This window comes from Rhinoderma darwinii, chromosome 1 (assembly GCF_050947455.1).
Source record: "Rhinoderma darwinii isolate aRhiDar2 chromosome 1, aRhiDar2.hap1, whole genome shotgun sequence".
In the NCBI taxonomy this organism is placed as follows: domain Eukaryota; kingdom Metazoa; phylum Chordata; class Amphibia; order Anura; family Rhinodermatidae; genus Rhinoderma; species Rhinoderma darwinii.
In genome coordinates, this window is record NC_134687.1 from 149,382,546 (window position 1) to 149,403,830 (window position 21,285).

Here is a 21,285-nt window from a genome sequence, read left to right on the forward strand (position 1 = left end):
TCCATGCAAAATCTCACCTCGTGGGGTATCCTTGATCCTGAGGAAGGCGAGAGCTCAGCCGATAACTACACGGGGGGAACTTGTTAATGATCTCAAGGCAGCTGGGACCACAGTCACCAAGAAAACCATTGGTAACACATTACGCCGTAATGGATTAAAATCCTGCAGTGCCCGCAAGGTCCCCCTGCTCAAGAACGCACATGTACAGGCCTGTCTGAAGTTTGCAAATGAACATCTGGATGATTCTGAGAGTGATTGGGAGAAGGGGCTGTGGTCAGATGAGACTAAAATTGAGCTCTTTGGCAATAACTCTACTCGCCGTGTTTAGAGGAAGAGAAATGCTGCCTATGACGCAAAGAACACCGTCCTCACTGTCAAGCATGGAGGTGGAAACATTATGTTTTGGGGGTGTTTCTCTGCTAAGGGCACAGGACTACTTCACCGCATCAATGGGAGAATGGATGGAGCCATGTACCGTCAAATCTTGAGTGACAACCTCCTTCCCTCCACCAGGACATTAAAAATGGCTTGTGGCTGGGTCTTCCAGCACGACAATGACACGAAACATACAGCCAAGGCAACAAAGGAGTGGCTCAAAAAGAAGCACATTAAGGTCATGGAGTGGCCTAGCCAGTCTCCACACCTTAATCCCATCGAAAACTTATGGAGGGAGCTGAAGATCCGAGTTGCCAAGCGACAGCCTCGAAATCTTAATGATTTACAGATGATCTGCAAAGAGGAGTGGGCCAAAATTCCATCTAACATGTGTGCAAACCTCATCATCAACTATAAAAAACGTCTGACTGCTGTGCTTGCCAACAAGGGTTTTGCCACCAAGTATTAAGTCTTGTTTGCCAAAGGGATCAAATACTTATTTCTCTGTGCACAATGCAAATAAATATATATAATTTTGACAATGTGATTTTCTTTTTTATTTTTAATCTCTCACTGGTAAAATTAACCTAGCCTAAAAATTCTAGACTGTTCATGTCTTTGACAGTGGGCAAACTTACAAAATCAGCAAGGGATCAAATACTTATTTCCTTCACTGTATATATATATATATATATATATATATATATATATATATATAAATATACACACTACCGTTCAAAAGTTTAGGGTCACTTAGAAATTTCCTTATTTTTGAAAAAAAAGCACAGTTTGTTTCAATGAAGATAACATTAAATTAATCAGAAATACACTCTATACATTGTTAATGTACTAAATGACTATTCTAGCTGCAAACGTCTGGTTTTTAATGCAATATCTACATAGGTGTATAGAGGCCCATTTCCAGCAACCGTTCTAATGGTACATTGTGTTTGCTAACTGTGTTAGAAGGCTAATGGATGATTAGAAAACACTTGAAAACCCTTGTGCAATTATGTTAGCACCGCTGTAAACAGTTTTGCTGTTTAGAGGAGCTATACAACTGACCTTCCTTTGAGCTAGTTGAGAATCTGGAGCATTACATTTGTGGGTTCGATTAAACTCTCAAAATGGCTAGAAAAAGAGAGCTTTCATGTGAAACTCGACAGTCTATTCTTGTTCTTAGAAATGAAGGCTATTCCATGCGAGAAATTGCCAAGAAACTGAAGATTTCCTACAACGGTGTGTACTACTCCCTTCAGAGGACAGAACACACAGGCTCTAACCAGAGTAGAAAGAGAAGTGGGAGGCCCCGCTGCCCAACTGAGCAACAAGACAAGTACATTAGAGTCGCTAGTTTGAGAAATAGACGCCTCACAGGTCCTCAACTGGCAGCTTCATTAAATAGTACCCGCAAAATGCCAGTGTCAACGTCTACAGTGAAGAGGCGACTCCGGGATGCTGGCCTTCAGGGCAGAGTGGCAAAGAAAAAGCCATATCTGAGACTGGTTAATAAAAGGAAAAGATTAATATGGGCAAAAGCACACAGACATTGGACAGAGGAAGATTGGAAAAAAATGTTTTATCCTACAACAGGACAATGACCCAAAGCACACCTCCAAATTATGCAAAAACTATTTAGGGAAGAAGCAGGCAGCTGGTATTCTATCTGAAATGGAGTGACCAGCGTAGTCACCAGATCTCAACCCCATAGAGCGGTTGTGGGAGCAGCTTGACCGTATGGTACGCAAGAAGTGCCCATCAAGCCAATCCAACTTGTGGGAGGGGCTTCTGGAAGCATGGGGGGAAATTTCTCCCGATTACCTCAGCAAATTAACAGCTAGAATGCCAAAGGTCTGCAATGCTGTAAATGGAGCATTGTTTGACAAAAGCAAAGTTTGAAGGAGAAAATTATTATTTCAAATAAAAATCATTATTTCTAAACTTGTCAATGTCTTGACTATATTTTCTAGTCATTTTGCAACTCATTTGATAAATATAAGTGTGAGTTTTCATGGAAAACACAAAATTGTCTGGGTGACCCCAAACTTTTGAACGGTAGTGTATATATAAATATATATCTATATCGTCCGTAATATGGACCCGCAGGCAGTGTGTGCTGTCAAATGGTGTCTGTGCACAAGGCATTGCTATCTGCATGAAGCCCAAGTGCTATTCTGATTTTATTTTCAAAAACATTTTTCCAACAAGTTTATCAGCATAAATTACAATTATCAGGTGATTGTTTTTCATAACAGTAAGTGGACTTCAAGAAAGAAGGGAGAAGCCCCTGTGCAAGAACAACCATTTGCTGTGGAGAGTGAGGTGCTCTTTAAAGAACAACTCCCTCATGGCTCACTAGCAATCTGCCCTTTCAAGTAAATGGATCTGATTTAGGACTAATCTTCAGTACACAGATGCATGGAAATGGATAGTGCTGTGTCGGGAAGTGCAGTAAAGGGACCCCCGGGTTGGACTCCCACCAATTAAACCCTATTGACTTATCCTAAAGATTGACTATCACTGTTAAGTCCTGAAAAAACCCTTTGACTGAAAACTGTTTAACCCCTTTAACACCCTTGTGGTCATACAGTATGTTTTCCCTTTCAAAATTTGTTTTTACACAAATACAGTTAAAATGAAAACGGACCACGCAGCGCAGCCCACGTGTAATGTATTTAGTCATATAGTATTCGTGTTATTACATATCTCGTCCAGCAGCAAACTATATGGTTACACAGTCAACATTTTTCTTTTTTTTTTTATATCTCGAAGTACTGGTAGTGGTTTGTCATCCAGCCATGCTACACTCATATTAAATTTCCACCAATATACATCAAGCTCCCATTACTTATGGGGTTATACAGATGCACTTAACACTCTGTTCAAATTATCAATTAGATATAATGATCCTGCGATGAAGCCAAGAGCTGGAGACTACAGACACCGTCTAAAGTTGGCAAATCACCGCTAATTATTCATGGAGCTAAGAAGAAAGGAGGAAACTGAAGGTTCCTAAACTGTATTATCCCTAATCTTCGCCCGCCCTCCTGTTTTATGGCTGACAACTGTGTGGTACAGAACATGCCAGCTTTAATTAGAAATTTCATTTTATTAAATGGCTGTTGGCAGGAAAAGACTAGGAATGAAAGGACGAGGAAAGAGAAGGCGGACGATCCTCCAGGTAGCTCATTTTCTCTTCTGCAGTGCCGTATTGAGGATCTGATTTTCAGCTGTTTTATATGTTTATGATCCGCGTTTCAGGCTGCTCAGCAGGATCTGAGACACAGCAAAACCATTACCCTCACTTACCTTCCAAATATGTCTGCGTTGTGAGAGAAGTAGCACCAAATGATGCCCGTGTCTGCAAAAATAAAAATGCACAGCAGTCTGTAGTTTAGTCATTTCTAGTATAAGTACCTTAATTCTACGGCTGAGGAGAGAGACACGTAATGCAGGTATGATTGTTTTCACACTGCGCACACAGCGGCACCTGCACAACGGCATAATACTAAGCCAGTGATGCACCGTCATTCATGGGATTACAACACGTTCCGAATAAAAAAGCTACTTTCCTACTGGAGACGTCTTCGGCTTCTAATGAGTCAAGAAAAAGTGTATACTTTACTTCTAATATAAGCTTTACTTCAATATTTCGCAGAGGGGATTAACCTTCCCAGGTTGTTCATGTCAGGGAAAGCAGGTATCTGTATACTATTTCTAACTACATCTGAACCGGTTTTCTGTGCACCATAGAAAGCTCCAAAGGGAATATTTAATGCATTATAAGTAACATTTTGTAAGGTTTAACTATTTCAATGCACTATTGCTGCCTTGGCACTCAAATATAATAACATAGCTTTACTCGTTACATCTAAAAAAAAATCCACAGTGAGGCCACGTGCACGTGGCTAATATGGTACCTACTGTACCTTACTATGCCTCCAATTTCATACAGAATCGAATAGAAAAAATTGTGGCATGTACTAGAGGCGTAGGGACTCCCTGTGCCACCGTACAATGTTAGCCCCCTTTCGCAAAACTTTTTCTCTACACTCTTGGGAGTTATAGGGACAACTTATAGGGCACTTTAAGACATACCAGACAATTTCTGCTGTGGATTTTGCCGCATAACCGCTGCATATCTGCATATGAAAGCTGCATATTTTGTGCAGAATTAGCCGCAGGTTTCAGGATATGCATTGCAAAAGCTGAAATCCACTCTGAAAATCTGATGCTTTTCCGCAACCGTACGAGCATGCTAAAGTTTTCAAAAACCGCAGCATGCTCTGCTTTTATTGCAGATTTTTTCTGCTACATGTGGATAGGGTTTTATCTACAGTCACACACAAACACACACAATTTGAATATTTTTTTCTGAAATGTATATAAAAACAATTATTTTATTTTTTGTTGCTTATACTGCACATGCCTCCGATGAGGCTCACAATCTAATTTCCCTATTTCAGAGGCACTATCGTCAGAAAGCCAATTCCCTATCTGTATGAGTGGGAGGAAACCATGTAAACGTGGGAGGAAACACACAAACTCTATGCAGATTTTGTCCTTGGTCGTGTTTGAACCCAGGTCCCAGGCTGCAGGGCAACAGTGCCAACCATTGAGCCAGCACGCTGTTATATACTCTCATGTACTCTTACGCATATAGATGTTCTAGTGGATATGTTTGAAATGTAGTATGAATGGGGTCTTACGATCTTTTTCATCGGATGTTATATTATTGACACAACCATGAGTGCCAGGTGAACAAAGGCATACTAGGGATTTTTAAACATTTTATGGACACTATATATACCAAAAAAGAATAAGGACGCGATTTGCAACTGTTGAGTATCAAAAAATGAGGGAAACTATATATACATACACACACACACATATATATATATATATATATATGTGTAACGTCTACAGCCACGGACCATCGTTCTTACCTGCCCCCCGACGGCTGCGGCCATGGACGAGTGAGTGCTGGGTAGCATCTCCCTCCTGAGAGATGCCGGCACTCACTTCCGCATCGCTGCACTGGTTCCCGTGAGGTGCGCATGCGCGCTCGCGTCCAGTCTTAAAAGGCCAGTGCACACACAGGAGTAAGATCTGTAATTAGCCCATGATCACCCTGGACTATAAAAAGGGCTCTTCCCTTTCACTCATTGGCTGAGCGTTGTTGTGTTTACCCATGTTAGTCTTATCAAATGGTCCTTTAATGTTAAACTGTTCCCGTGCCCTGCTACTTGTATCCTGTGCTATATCTGTTACTGTACCTTAACCTGTTGGAGTCGTGTTGTGCCACCGGTCACGCCTGCTGATATACACCACGCCTGGTGTCTACAAGTTCATCTGTGCCGAGCCTCCATTACTGTCTGGACTATTAAAGGTACTATTGTACTAGGACTGTTGCTTGGCAAGCTGCTACTCAGCTACGGAGGTGCAGCCCAGTGGGTCCACATACCCACGGATCGTGACTATATATATATATATATATATATATATATATAGAGAAAAGTATAGAACACAGTAACGGCACCAGGACTTCAGAGTAGATGAAAGCAAAAGTGGATTTATTCACCTCAATACAGCAACGTTTCGGTTCAACAGGAACCTTTCTCAAGCTTGAGAAAGGTTCCTGTTGAACCGAAACGTTGCTGTATTGAGGTGAATAAATCCACTTTCGCATTCATCTACTCTGAAGTCCTGGTGCCGTTACTGTGTTCTATACTTCTCTCTATTGGATGTTGGGGAATTTATTCACTCCCAGGTAACGAGCACATGGCCTGATTTCCTGGAACCATTGGAGTGCTGTGTTCATCCATCTCTGGACTGTATATATATATATATATATATATATATATATATATATATATATATATATATATATATATATATGTACACACGCATACTAGTCCTTCTCAATGAATTGTAATATCATCAAAAAGTTGATTTATTTCAGTAATTCAGTTATTCAATTCAAAAAGTGAAACTCATTCTATAGATTCATTACACACAGTGTGATCTATTTCCAGCATTTTTTTTCTTTTAATGTTGATGATTATGGCTAACAGTTAATGAAAACCCAAAATGTAGTCCCTGAGAAAATTAGAATATTGGGTAAGAGTTGAAGATTGTAGATTCCTGGTGTCACACTCTAATCAGCGAATCATAACAAAACACCTGCAAAGGTTTCCTAAGCCTTTAACCCGTTAGTGCCCGCCCCATAGGGTTTTTAAGTCAGTCACTAATGAGCTTTATTCCGATGCAATAGACTTTTTACGTCACTGCATCGGAATAAATAAACAGAGCAGGGAGCTGCGAAATCTCCCTGCTCTCGGCTACCAGAGATCGATATTAGTATCGATCTCACCCGTTTAACCCTTCAGATGTGGTGCGTAATAGCGTGCACCGCATCTGAGTGGTTTTGGAGAGAGGGAGTGAGCTCCCTCTCATCCCACTGACACCCGGCGATAAGATCACAGAGTGTCTGTGTCTCCGATGGTAGCCGGGGGCCTAATAAAGGCCCCCAGGTCTGCCTGTAGTGAATGCCTGCTAGGTCATGCCTCTGGCATGACCTAGCAGATGTCTGTCCGTATTACACGGACAGGCAGTAATACACTGCAATACAGAAGTATTGTAGTGTATTATAAATGCGATCGGATAATCGCATAGTGAAGTCCCCTAGTGGGACTAGTAAAAAAGTGAAAAAAAGTTTAATAAAAAGTGAAAAAAAAAAAGTGAAAAAAAAAATGAAAAAAACACTTTTCCCCCTTACAAACTGCTTTATTATTAACAAACAAAATAAAGTAAAAAAGTTACACATATTTGGTATCGCCGCGTCCATAACGACCCCAACTATAAACTTATTACATCATTTAACACGCATGGTGAACATCGTAAAAAATAAAATAAAAAAACATGCAAAAATTGCGGTTTTCTTTGAATCCAGCCTTAAAAAAAATGTGATAAAAAGTTATCAAAAAGTCGCATCTACTCCAAAATGGTACCGATAAAAACTACAAGTCGTCCTGCAAAAAAACAAAAGCCCTCCTACAATTGCATCGGCGAAAAATAAAAACGTTACGGCTCTTCAAATATGGAGACACAAAAAACAAATCATTTTGAAAAAAAAAGGGTTTTCACTGTGTAAAAGTAGTAAAACATAAAAACTATACAAATTTGGTATCGCTGCAATCGCAACAACCCACTGAACAAAGTTATTGTGTTATTTACACCACACGGTAAACGGCGTAAATTTAGGATGCAAAAAAGAGTGGTGAAATTGCTATTTTTTTTCTATTCCCCCCCCAAAAAAAGATAAAAAGTTAAATCAATAAATTCTATGTACCCCAATATGGTGCTATTAAAAATTACAACTTGTCCCGCAAAAAACAAGACCTTATACAGCTATGTCGACACAAAAATAAAAATGTTATACAGTGAAGGAAATAAGTATTTGATCCCTTGCTGATTTTGTACGTTTGCCCACTGTCAAAGACATGAACAGTCTAGAATTTTTAGGCTAGGTTAATTTTACCAGTGAGCGATAGATTATATATAAAAAATAAAAAAAACCAGAAAATAACAGTCAAAATTATATATATTTATTTGCATTGTGCAACCATTAAGAGTTCAGCCTCCTCCAGACCAGTTACACGCTCCAAATCAACTTGGTGCCTGCATTAAAGACAGCTGTCTTACATGGTCACCTGTATAAAAGACTCCTGTCCACAGACTCAATTAATCAGTCTGACTCTAACCTCTACAACATGGGCAAGACCAAAGATCTTTCTAAGGATGTCAGGGACAAGATCATAGACCTGCACAAGGCTGGAATGGGCTACAAAACCATAAGTAAGACGCTGGGTGAGGAGACAACTGTTGGTGCAATAGTAAGAAAATGGAAGACGTACAAAATGACTGTCAATCGACATCGATCTGGGGCTCCATGCAAAATCTCACCTCGTGGGGTATCCTTGATCCTGAGGAAGGTGAGAGCTCAGCCGAAAACTACACGGGGGGAAGTTGTTAATGATCTCAAGACAGCTGGGACCACAGTCACCAAGAAAACCATTGGTAACACATTACGCCGTAATGGATTAAAATCCTGCAGTGCCCGCAAGGTCCCCCTGCTCAAGAAGGCACATGTACAGGCCCGTCTGAAGTTTGCAAATTAACATCTGGATGATTCTGAGAGTGATTGGGAGAAGGTGCTGTGGTCAGATGAGACAAAATTGAGCTCTTTGGCATTAACTCAATTCGCCGTGTTTGGAGGAAGAGAAATGCTGCCTATGACCCAAAGAACACCGTCCCCACTGTCAAGCATGGAGGTGGAAACATTATGTTTTGGGGGTGTTTCTCTGCTAAGGGCACAGTACTACTTCACCGCATCAATGGGAGAATGGATGGAGCCATGTACCGTCAAATCCTGAGTGACAACCTCCTTCCCTCCACCAGGACATTTAAAATGGCTCGTGGCTGGGTCTTCCAGCACGACAATGACCCGAAACATACAGCCAAGGCAACAAAGGAGTGGCTCAAAAAGAAGCACATTAAGGTCATGGAGTGGCCTAGCCAGTCTCCAAACCATAATCCCATCGAAAACTTATGGAGGGAGCTGAAGATCCGAGTTGCCAAGCGACAGCCTCGAAATCTTAATGATTTACAGATGATCTGCAAAGAGGAGTGGGCCAAAATTCCATCTAACAGGTGTGCAAACCTCATCATCAACTCCAAAAAACGTCTGACTGCTGTGCTTGCCAACAAGGGTTTTGCCACCAAGTATTAAGTCTTGTTTGCCAAAGGGTTCAAATACTTATTTCTCTGTGCACAATGCAAATAAATATATATAATTTTGACAATGTGATTTTCAGTTTTTTTTTAAATATAATCTATCTCTCACTGGTAAAATTAACCTAGCCTAAAAATTCTAGACTGTTCATGTCTTTGACAGTGGGCAAACTTACAAAATCAGCAAGGGATCAAATACTTCTTTCCTTCACTGTAGCTCTAAGGCCTCATGCACACGACCGTAAAAACACCCGTTATTACGGGTCGTAATTACGACCCGCAATAACGGGCTCATATACTTCTGTTAGCCACGGGTACCTCCCCGTTTTCTCACGGGAAGGTGCCCGTGCCGTTAAAAAAATAGAACATGTTCTATTTTACGGGCCGTGCTGCTATACTTTATAATGGCAGCACGGCTCGCAAAAGCGGCCGGCTGCCCGTGGCCGCCCGTGAAAGGCCGTGCTCGTAATTACGAGCATGGTCGTGTGCATGAGGCCTTAGAATGAGACGATGGAAAAACGTAAAAAATGGCTTGGTCATTAAGGTCTAAAATAGGCTGGTCATTAACCCCTTAAAGAGGCTCTTTCACCACATTATAAGTGCCCTATCTCCTACATAAGGAGATGGGCGCTATAATGTAGGTGACAGCAGTGCTTTTTATTTATAAAAAAAACAATCTATTTTCACCACGTTATTAGCGATTTTAGCTTTATGCTAATGAGTTTCTCAATGGACAACTGGGCGTGTTTTACTATTGACCAAGTGGGCGTTGTACAGAGGAGTGTATGACGCTGACCAATAACGCACCCATTGAAGTCAATGGGTGCGTGAAAATCACGCACAGCACACAGAAGCACTTTCGTGTGACGTGCGTGATTCGCGAAACAGCAGTAAAAACTATGAATGAAAATAGAAAAGCACCACGTTCTTTTCTGTTTACAAACATACAAACCGAGTGTCATAATGATGGCTGCTGCGCGAAAATCACGCAGCCACGCATCATAGGCGGATGACACACGGAGCTGTTAAGTACCTTTTGTGGCCCTAGTGCACTTATTGACTGAAGCACAGGCCTCAGAAGCAAAGGAGCACCTAGAGGATTTTGGGCACCATGTTAGGTTTGAAAGGCTCTTGCGGTGCCAAAACAGTGGAAATCCCCCCAAAGTGGCCCTATTTTGGAAACTATACCCCTTGAGGAAATTATCTAGGGGTATAGTGAGCATTTTGTCCCCCTCAGGTTTTTTGCAGAAGTTATTGGAAGTAAGCCGTGAAAATGAAAATCTACATTCTTTCAAAGAAAATGTAGGTTTAGCTAATTTTTTCTAATTTCCACAAGGACTAAAAGGAGAAAATGCACCACTACACTTGTAAAGAAATTTCTCCCGAGTAAAACAATACCCCGCATGTGGTCATAAACGGCTGTTTGAACACACGGCAGGGATTACAAGGGAAAGAGCGCCATTTGGCTTTTGGAGCTCAAATTTAGTAGGAATGGTTTGCGGAGACCACGTCGCATTTGCAAAGCCCCTAAGGGACCAAAACAGTGAAAACGCCAAAAAAGTGACTACATTTAGGAAACTACACCCCTTGAAAAATCCATCTAGGGGTGTAGTGAGCATTTTGACCCCACAGGGGTTTCATACATTTTATTAGAATTGGGAAAAAGATAAAAAAAATCCTTTATTTCCAATAAGATGTAGCTTTAGCTCAAATATTTTTATTTTCTCAACAAATAAAGGAATAAAAGAACCCCAACATTTGTAAAGCAACTTCTCTGGAGTACGGCAATACCCCATTTGTGGTCATAATCTGCTGTTTGGGCACACGGCAAGGATCAGAAGGGAAGGAGCGCCATTTGGCTTTTGGAGCACAGATTTTGCTGGATTGGTTTCTTGACACCATGTCACGTTTGCAAAGCTCCTAAGGTACCAGTACAGTGGAAACTCCCCAAAAGTGACTAGATTCACGAAACTACACCCCTTGAGGAATTCATCTAGGGGTGTAGTGAGCATTTTTACCCCACAGGTGTTTCGTAGATTTTATTAGAATTGGGCAGTGAAAATAAAAAAAATCCTTTTTCTTCAATAAGATGTAGATTTACCTGAAAATTTCTCATTTTCTCAACAAATAAATGAAAAAAAGCACCCCAACACTCGTAAAGCAACTTTACCTGTGTACGGCAATACCACATATGTGGTCATAAACTGCTGTTTGGGCACACGGCAGGGCTCAGAAGGGAAGGAGCGCCATTTGGAGTAAAGATTTTGCTGGATTGGTTTCTGGGCGCTATGTCGCATTTGCAAAGTCCCTGTGGGACCAAAACAGTGGACCCCCCCAGAAAATACCCCATTTTGGAAACTACACCCCTCAAGGTATTCACCTAGGGGTGTAGTGAGCATATTAACCCCACAGGTGATTGGCAGAAATTGGTGTGCACTCGATGTTGCAGAGTGAAAATGGGATTTTTTCAATAGATATGCCAATACCTGGTGGCCAGCTTGTGCCACCATAAGACCGCTCTCTTATTATTATGCTGTGTTTCCCGGTTTTAGAAACACCCTACGTGTGGCCCTAATCTGTTGCCTGGACATTCGACTAGGCTCAGGAGTGAAAGAGTACCATGTATAATTAAGGCCTAATTTGGCAATTTCCAAAGTATTGGATCACAATTGCAGAGGCTCTGAAATAATAAAATAAACTGCTGAGAAGTGACCCTATTTTGGAAACTGCACCCCTCAAGGCATTTATTAAGGGGCGTAGTGAGCATTTTCACCCCACAGGCCTTTTCCATGAATGATTGCGCTGCGGAAGGTGCAAAGTAAAAGTTTAAATTTTTCCCTAGATATGCTATTTCAGTGGCAAATATGTTGTGCCCAGCTTGTGCCACTGGAGACACACACCCCAAAAAATGTTAAAACGGTTCTACCGGGTATGGTGATGCCATTTATGTGGAAGTAAACTGCTGTTTGGGCACACTGTAGGGTTCAGAAGGGAGGTAGCGCCATTTGGCTTTTGGAGCGTGGATTTTGCTTGGTAGTAGTTTTGTTTGGAGTCTTACTGGTGTTTCCTTTTATAATGTGGGGGTACGTGTAAGCCGGGCAGAGTATATAAGGGGCATAGTCAGGTGGTAGAATAATGGGGTAAAAAAACCAATAAAATAATTTATAGATGTGTGTTACGCTGTGACACAAACCTTTCCACAAAGGCCGGTGTCACACTAATAAATGGTCCTTACTTATTCCCCTTTCGGTCCACACTCGGTATCTTTGCAGTTTGGGGAATTTTGGTGGGAAAGTGTTGTCCTGGTATAATACGGGCGCCCTCGCTTCCAGCAGATATGTTTGGGCCCTCCCCTTTCTGGTTCCCTAATTTTAGGGGCCTTGATAATTCGCCACTTGAAACAGAAGAAATGTTCCCCTCGGGTCGGCACAACTGCATATTTTTTTCTTTCTTGAATTATTGGACCCTTAACTAATTTTATTTTTTCATAGACGAAGTGGTAGGCAGGCTCTTTTTTGCGGGACGAGCTGTAGTTTTTATTGGCACCATTTTGGGGTACATGCGACTTTTTGATCACTTGTTATCCTTTTTTGGGGCGGCAAGGTGACCAAAAAACAGCAATTCTGGCATATTTTTTTAGTTCTTTTTATACAGTGTTCACCACGCGTTATAAATTACATGTTACCGTTATTCTGCGGGTCAGTACGATTCTGGCGATACCTAATTTATAGCACTTTTTTATGTTTTACAACTTTTTGCACAATAAAATAACTTTTGTAAAGAGAATGGAGTTTTTCTATCGCCAATTTGTGAGCCATAACGGTTTTAATTTTTTAGTTGACGGAGCTGTATGAGGGCTTGTTTTTTGCGAGACGAGTTATAGTTTTTATAGGTACCATTTTTGGGTACATGCGACTTTTTATTTCAATTTTTGGAAGACAAAGTGACCAAAAAATAGGAATTATGTCAGTATTTTTTTATTTATTTTTTTACGCGTTCACTGTGCGGAATAAATAACATAATATTTTTAGAGTTCAGGTCGTTACGGTGTATGGCTTTATTATTTTTTTTAATAATAAATGACTTGATAAGGGAAAAAGGGCGATTGTGTTTTATGTTATTGCTTGAAACTTTTATTGTATTTTTTACAACTTTTATTTTTACTTTTTTTTACACAATTTTTTTACACTTTTCTTTAGTCCCACTAGGGGACTTGAAGGTCCAACTGTTTGTTTGATGTTCTAATACATTGTACTACCTATGTAGTGCAATGTATTAGAACTGTTAGTTGTTCACTGACAGCAAGCCGATCAGGCTCCGCCTCCGGACGGGGCCTATTTGGCTTCCGTAATGGCAGATAGGAAGCCATTGTTAGGCCTCCTGTAGCCATAGTAGTAGTCGCCAGCCTTGCCATCGCATGGCAGGCTGCCGATTTCATACAAACCACTTTGATGCAGCGATTGCATTGGATCGCTGCATTGAAGGGGTTAATGGCAGGAATCGGAGCTAGCTTCGGTTCCTGCCTTTACAGTGGGATGTCCGCTGTAACATACAGCGGACACCCACTGCTGAGGACGCCGGCTCAGGTTCTGTGCCGGAAGCTGAGCCGGCGCCATCTTGCCGATGATATAGGAAGCCTTTTGGGCCCCACCGACGACGCGGCATAGGAGGATTTCGTTGCTGGCAGACCGGGAGGTAAGTATTAGGCCTCCGATCGCCTTTGCAGCCACCGGCAACCCAGCGATCACGTTGCTGGGGTGCCGGTGGCTATAAACTCCTCACATGCTGCGATCTCTATTGAACGCAGCATGTGAGGGGTTAATCGGTCGGATCGGAGGCTAGCTCCGGTCCTGGATGATACCTTAGGGTGCCAGCTGTAACATACAGCCGTCACCCGGCGAGCTCCATCTCCTTCACGTACAGTTACGTGGAATTGCGGGAAAACAGCAGCTCCCATCACGTAACTGTACGTGAAAATGCGGGAAGGGGTCTAAAGGACTGGACCACTGAGCAACAGACCAAAGTATTGTGAGATGAAAGTACATTTTGCATTTAATTTGGAAATCAATGTCCCAGAGTCTGGAGGAACAATGGAGAGGCATCAATCCAAGTTGCTTGCGGTCCAGTGTGAAGTTTCCACAGTCAGTGATGGTTTGGGGAGCCATGTCATCTGCTGGTGTTGGTCCACTGTGTTATATCAAGTCCAGAGTCAATGCAGCCGTCTACAGGAAATTTTAAAGCACTTTATGCTTCCCTCTGCTGACAAGCTTTATGGAGATGCTGATTTCATTTTCCATCAGGACTTGGCACCTGCCCGCACTGCCAAAAGTACCAATACCTGGTTTAATAACCACAGTATCACTGTGCTGGATTGGCCAGCAAACTCGCCTGACCTAAACCCCATAGAGAATCTATAGGGTATTGTCAAGAGGAAGATGGAACACCAGACCCAACAATGCAGACGAGCTGAAGGCCGCTATCAAAGCAACCTGGGCTTCCATAACACCTCAGCAGTGCCACAGGCTGATCGCCTCCATGCCACGCTGTATTGATGCAGTAATTCATGCAAAAGGACCAAGTATTGAGGGCATATACTGTATGTACTTTTCAGTAGGCCAACATTTTCGTATTAAAAATCATTTTTTAAATTGGGCTTATATAATATTCTAATTTTCTGAGACACAAAATTTTGGGTTTTCATTAACTGTTAGCCATAATCATCGACATTAATAGAAAAAAATGCTGGAAATAGATCACTCTGTGTGTAATGAATCTATATAATATATGAGTTTCACTTTTTGAGTTGAATTACTGAAATAAATTAACTTTTTGATATTCTAATTCATTGAGAAGGACTAATATATATATATATATATATATACAGTGAAGGAAATAAGTATTTGATCCCTTGCTGATTTTGTAAGTTTGCCCACTGTCAAAGACATGAACAGTCTAGAATTTTTAGGCTAGGTTAATTTTACCAGTGAGAGATAGATTATATAAAAAAAAAAAAACAACAGAAAATCACAGTCAAAATTATATATATTTATTTGCATTGTGCACAGAGAAATAAGTATTTGATCCCTTTGGCAAACAAGACTTAATACTTGGTGGCAAAACCCTTGTTGGCAAGCACAGCAGTCAGACATTTTTTGTAGTTGATGATGAGGTTTGCACACCTCTTAGATGGAATATTGGCCCACTCCTCTTTGCAGATCATCTGTAAATCATTAAGATTTCGAGGCTGTCGCTTGGCAACTCGGATCTTCAGCTCCCTCCATAAGTTTTAGATGGGATTAAGGTCTGGAGACTGGCTAGGCCACTCCATTACCTTAATGTGCTTCTTTTTGAGCCACTCCTTTGTTGCCTTGGCTGTATGTTTCGGGTCATTGTCGTGCTGGAAGACCCAGCCACGAGCCATTTTTAATGTCCTGGTGGAGGGAAGGAGGTTGTCACTCAGGATTTGACGGTACATGGCTCCATCCATTCTCCCATTGATGCGGTGAAGTAGTACTGTGCCCTTAGCAGAGATACACCCCCAAAACGTAATGTTTCCACCTCCATGCTTGACAGTGGGGATGGTGTTCTTTGGGTCATAGGCAGCATTTCTCTTCCTCCAAACACGGCGAGTTCAGTTAATGCCAAAGAGCTCAATTTTAGTCTCATCTGACCACAGCACCTTCTCCCAATCACTCTCAGAATCATCCAGGATCAAGGATACCCCACGAGGTGAGATTTTGCATGGAGCCCCAGATCGATGTCAATTGACAGTCATTTTGTATGTCTTACATTTTCTTACTATTGCACCAACAGTTGTCTCCTTCTCACCCAGCGTCTTACTTATGGTTTTGTAGCCCATTCCAGCCTTGTGCAAGTCTATGATCTTGTCCCTGACATCCTTAGAAAGCTCTTTGGTCTTGCCCATGTTGTAGAGGTTAGAGTCAGACTGATTAATTGAGTCTGTGGACAGGAGTCTTTTATACAGGTGACCATTTAAGACAGCTGTCTTTAATGCAGGCACCAAGTTGATTTGGAGCGTGTAACTGGTCTGGAGGAGGCTGAACTGTAGGGGTATGTGCACACGATGTGTGAAAAGACAGACTGTTTTCAAGAGAAAACAGCTGCCTCGTTTCACACGTAAATGCTCCTCCTCGTATTATGCGAGGCGTCTGTGACGCTCGTAAATCTTGAGCTGCTCTTCATTGAGTTCAATGAAGAACGGCTCAAATTACGTTGCAAAGAAGTGCCCTGCACTTCTTTGCCGAGGCAGTCAATTTACGTGTCGACGTTTGACAGCTGTCAAACGACGACGCGTAAATTACAGGTCGTCTGCACAGTACGTCGGCAAACCCATTCAAATGAATGGGCAGATGTTTGCCGACGTATTGTAGCCCTATTTTCAGGCGTAAATCGAGGCATAATACGCCTTGTTTATGCCTGAAAATAGGTCGTGTGAACCCAGCCTTAATGGTTGATAGGGGATCAAATACTTATTTCTCTGTGCACAATGCAAATAAATAAATATAATTTTGACTATGTGATTTTCTTTTTTTTTTTTTATATATAATCTATCTCTCACTGGTAAAATTAACCTAGCCTAAAAATTCTAGACTGTTCATGACTTTGACAGTGGGCAAACAAAATCAGCAAGGGATCAAATACTTATTTCCTTCACTGTATATATATATATATATATATACACACACACATACATACACACACACACACGTAATTATTATTAAAAAAAATGTAAACACATTTTAGACTGCATTCATAGTCTATGTGCCATTAAAAGTTACTGAAATGGTGTAACAGAATGTTCAGCGGTTTGTTTCTGGGCTCACAAACTAATACTGACATGTTATGATTTGTCATTTTCTTTTTACGTATCAGCAGCTTTTCCGGCAGTGAGACCTACGGAAAGTCAGTACATTTCAAATAATTGATATTTGTTCTGTCAAACAGGTTATGCAGTAACTAGGATACGGTCACTTTACCCTTCTGTTTATTATTTGTGATATAAAAGATAGAAATGGACCTTGTAAGTTTTTAGATATTTATTTAATCGCTGTTCTAACTCATTTTCAGAATTGTACCCCAAAATATATATTTAAAAACAGTCATAAAATGAAAGGTCATTTAAAAATAATAATACATTCTGCACATAAGTGTTTATTTATTCACTTCAATAATAGTAAAACCACAAAAAAAAGGGCAACATTTGTGGAAAGACAAAAAACTATATATCATAGCTAGCATTACTTAAAGGGGTATTCTCATATCGAGCATTTATGGCCTGTCCACAGGGTACGCAATAAATGTCTGATGGATGTGGGTCCCAACTCTGGAATCCGCACCTATCTCTACAATGGGGGCCCCTGACGCCCGTTCTACATTGTCCCACTGTCACGGTTCTCTGGCCACTGAGTTATGTGGTTGCTGGAAATACGGAAACAGCTGAGCTCGCCAAGTTACACTGTTTCAGTAACTCCCATAGAAGTGAATATGGGTTACAAAAACAACATAGCACAGCGAACTATGCTGTTTCTGGAATTTGGGAGCTACAGAGAGCAGCGACAGCGGAACAAGGTAGGACGAGGGTCAGGGAGCCATGTTCTAGTAATATGTGCAGGTCCCAGAGTTGGGACCCACATCTATCAGACATTTGAGGCAAATCCTGTGGAAATGCCATAAATGTCTGAGATGAGAATACCCCTTAAATTACAATTAATTACTTAAAGGGGTTTTCTGATTTGAAGTTAATAAAGCTTAAAGGGGTTGTCCCACATTTAAATATTACGTTTAGAACACGCAAAACATAAAAAATTTCCATGTCATTTTTAAAAAATGATCCTTTGTCGTGATATCGCTGTTACTGTGCTTACTTGACACACATTGTCTTGATATTGTTGTTACTGTGTCTTCTTAACACACCCTGTATTTTTTTGCATATTAAAACGCATGTAATTAAGGCTATAAGTTTCATGTGATTGTGGGGTACCTATGATTGTCTTGGCAGCCTGGGGGGCTAATGAAGGCCTCCAGGTCTGCCATGCCGGTGCTCATATTCAGCCCTCCAAGAGGCAGGGTTTAATAGGAGAGGTAAAAGTACTATACACTGCAATACAAAACAGAAGCAATAAGAACTACAGCTCGCCCTGCAAAACACCATCACACCGTTCCGGCTCTGCTCCTTTGTATGTGGGCACTATGTCACTTTATATGTGGGCACTGTGGTACTATCTGGGGACTGTGGCGCTAACTACAATAGGCTCTGTGGCACTATGTCACTTTATATGTGGGCACTGTGGTACTATGTGAACACTGTGGCACTATCTACAATTGGCACTGTGGCACTGTGGCACTATGGGCACTGGCACTTTATATGTGGGCACTGTGGCACTATTAACAATGGGAACTGTGGCACTATGTGGGTACTGGCACTTTATATGTGGGCACTGTGGTACTATCTATAGTGGCCATTGTGGCACTATGTGGGCACCGACACTTTGTGTGGGCAGTATGGCACTATATATGTGGGCACTGTGGTACTATGTGGGCTTTCTTATTCTTTTTATTTTTTATTGGATCATTTATTTAAAGAGGCTCTGCCACCACACTACAAGCGCCCCATCCCCCACACAAGGAGACCGGCGCTGCAACGCAGGCGACAGCAATGCTCCCCATTTCAAAAAACGATCTATAACGTTAGGAGCGATTTTGGTCCACGCCAATGAGCCCCCCCAATGCCCAAGTGGGCGCACCCCCACCCTCGACCAAGTGGGCGCCGCACAGAGGAGTGCACGACGCTGACCAATCGGCACCACACACTCCTCTCCACCCATCCACACCGCACCAGCGACACAGCCACATCACCATGTGCAGCCACACACACAAACCCCAACACCGCCACAGCGCCCCGACAACGAACACACACGACCATCCAGCCTGGACGCCACGCGCACCCAGAATCCAGACACCCCCGACTCCCCCCATGAGAGACTCCGGCAAGCGAAACCAAATCCCGTTTGGCTCCGTAATCTCGCGAGACTCGGTTTCACCTGCCGGAACCCCACAAAAAAAGAGTCAGAAGTGTCAGGACTCCGAGCACACATGACGCCCAGGCCGGACGGCCACGTGAACTCACCATCAGGACACTGCAGCAACGCCAGGGTCCGTGTATGAGGCTGCACACAGCGACACATCTACATCGCCAGTGCAGTGCAAATGAACGGAGAGGAGCGCACGACGCCGACCGGTCAGCGCCATGCACTCCTCCGCACAACGCCCACCCGGCCGAAAGCAAAAATACGCCCACCCGGGCACCAAGAAAGCTCATCAGCACAAACCAAAATCGCCCCCAACGTTGTGAAAATAGATCGTTTTTAAAAAAATAAAAAGCACCACTGTCACCTACACCACAGCGCCGATCTCCCCATGCAGGAGACAGGGCACCCACAATGTGGCGACAGAGCCTCTTTTTTTTTTTTTTTTTATTCAATACAATATAAAATTCCATACAAGTAAGGAATAAAGAAAATACAATTATGCACATTTTTACATTTTCCCCCTACTCCCACCCCCCACCCTCTCAAGACCGATCTTGGTAAAAGAAAAAACAAAAAACAAAGAGAACAAAAATTCTTACCACTCCCCCCAATAGGTTTTACGGTGTTTGCCTTGATTATAGATTTTCTCATATTTCATTATAATTTTCACATTATTTACCCAAGCATTAACCTCCGGTGAGGAGCTAGATATCCACTTTCTAACTATTAGTAATTTTGCAATAAATAATAGTTTTATTAATCCACATTTTTTTTCCTTAGAAATTTTTAATTTGGAATCATCACCCAGCAATACCAGTTGAGGTTGAAACACTATATCTGGATCTATTTTTTCCAAAATGTTTTTAAAAATTCTATCCCAGTAATCAGCAATCTTAATACAATTCCATAACATGTGCAAATAGTTTGCTTCCGTTGCACCACATCTGGGGCAGTTAGAAGCTTTATTAATCGAGAACTTACTCAAAAGGACTGGCGTATAGTAAAGCCTATGTATCAAATTGAACTGAATAAGCTGATGGTTCATGCTTATCGATACTTTAGAAATATTTTGAAATATTATGTTCCAATCAAGAACACAATCGTTATTCAATTCCTTCTCCCATTTTAGAACACAATTAAATTTTATTTTCCTTGACTTTATTTCCATCAGGGATTTATACAACCTGGAGAGAGGTTTTTTTTTTCACATTTGTATTTTCTCAGTTTTTTGTAAAAGTCATCCATATGGTCTTTATTGAGAGGGTTGCCATCTTTAAATTTATCAAATGCGTGCTTTAATTGGATATAGGAGAATCTTTCCTTCTCCATCAAGTCAAAATCAACTGATAATTTTTCCCATGTTTTGATTTTTCCTTCTTCCATTATATCTAATACATATCTAATCCCTCTAAGTTTTAACAATGGTAACTCTGGGATAGCCTTACATTCTTCTATATTAAGATTGTGCCATAACGGGGAAAAGGATAAAAAACCATTTCGACCAGTCATATTTCTTAAACTATTCCAGCATTCATGCAGGAGTTGTGCTGTCAACACGTTTTCCATAACTCCAGATTTTAATTGACCAGATTCTAACACCTCATAAATATCTGAAAAACGGCCTTTAATGTTAGTGATAACCATTGTAAGAACTCGGCCTTATCCCATTCTTGTATGTATTGTAATTGTGCTGCTAAGTAATATACTCGAATATCTGGAAATGCTAGTCCTCCTTGTTCTCTTGAAGGACATAAGTAGTCTAGCTTAATCCGAACTCTCTTCCTTCCCCAAATCAGGTTATTAAAGATAGTTATGATTTTCTTAAAATATTTATCTTGTATCCACACCGGGGTAACCCCCAAAAACACATAAAAGTTTGGGGATTAGAACTGTTTTAATCAAGACAATTTTATCGGCTTTTGATATTGGCAATTTGTTCCATATTCTTATTTTTTTTTTCCATTTCGTTTATAAGGGGGAGCAAATTATAATCCAAAAATTCTTTTATATTATCTGAAATTTCTATACCCAAATATCTGAAACTTTCTCCTGGATATATGATTCGAAT

The 21,285-nt window shown here is 41.3% G+C and overlaps 1 protein-coding gene across 8 annotated transcripts in view; it reads right to left on the reverse strand.

The window, feature by feature from the left end:
• The window catches only part of C1H4orf33 (chromosome 1 C4orf33 homolog), a 149,597-nt gene that overhangs the window by 12,998 nt on the left and 115,314 nt on the right, over nt 1–21,285 (reverse strand). For all 8 annotated transcript variants that reach the window (XR_012883021.1, XM_075860447.1, XM_075860452.1 and 5 more), the window contains one exon: nt 3,685–3,736. Coding sequence is in view for 7 of the 8 variants with exons in the window: in XM_075860447.1 (XP_075716562.1) it covers nt 3,685–3,736 (52 nt within the window). In the remaining variant the exon portion in view is untranslated. The remainder of the gene's footprint in view (nt 1–3,684; nt 3,737–21,285) is intronic.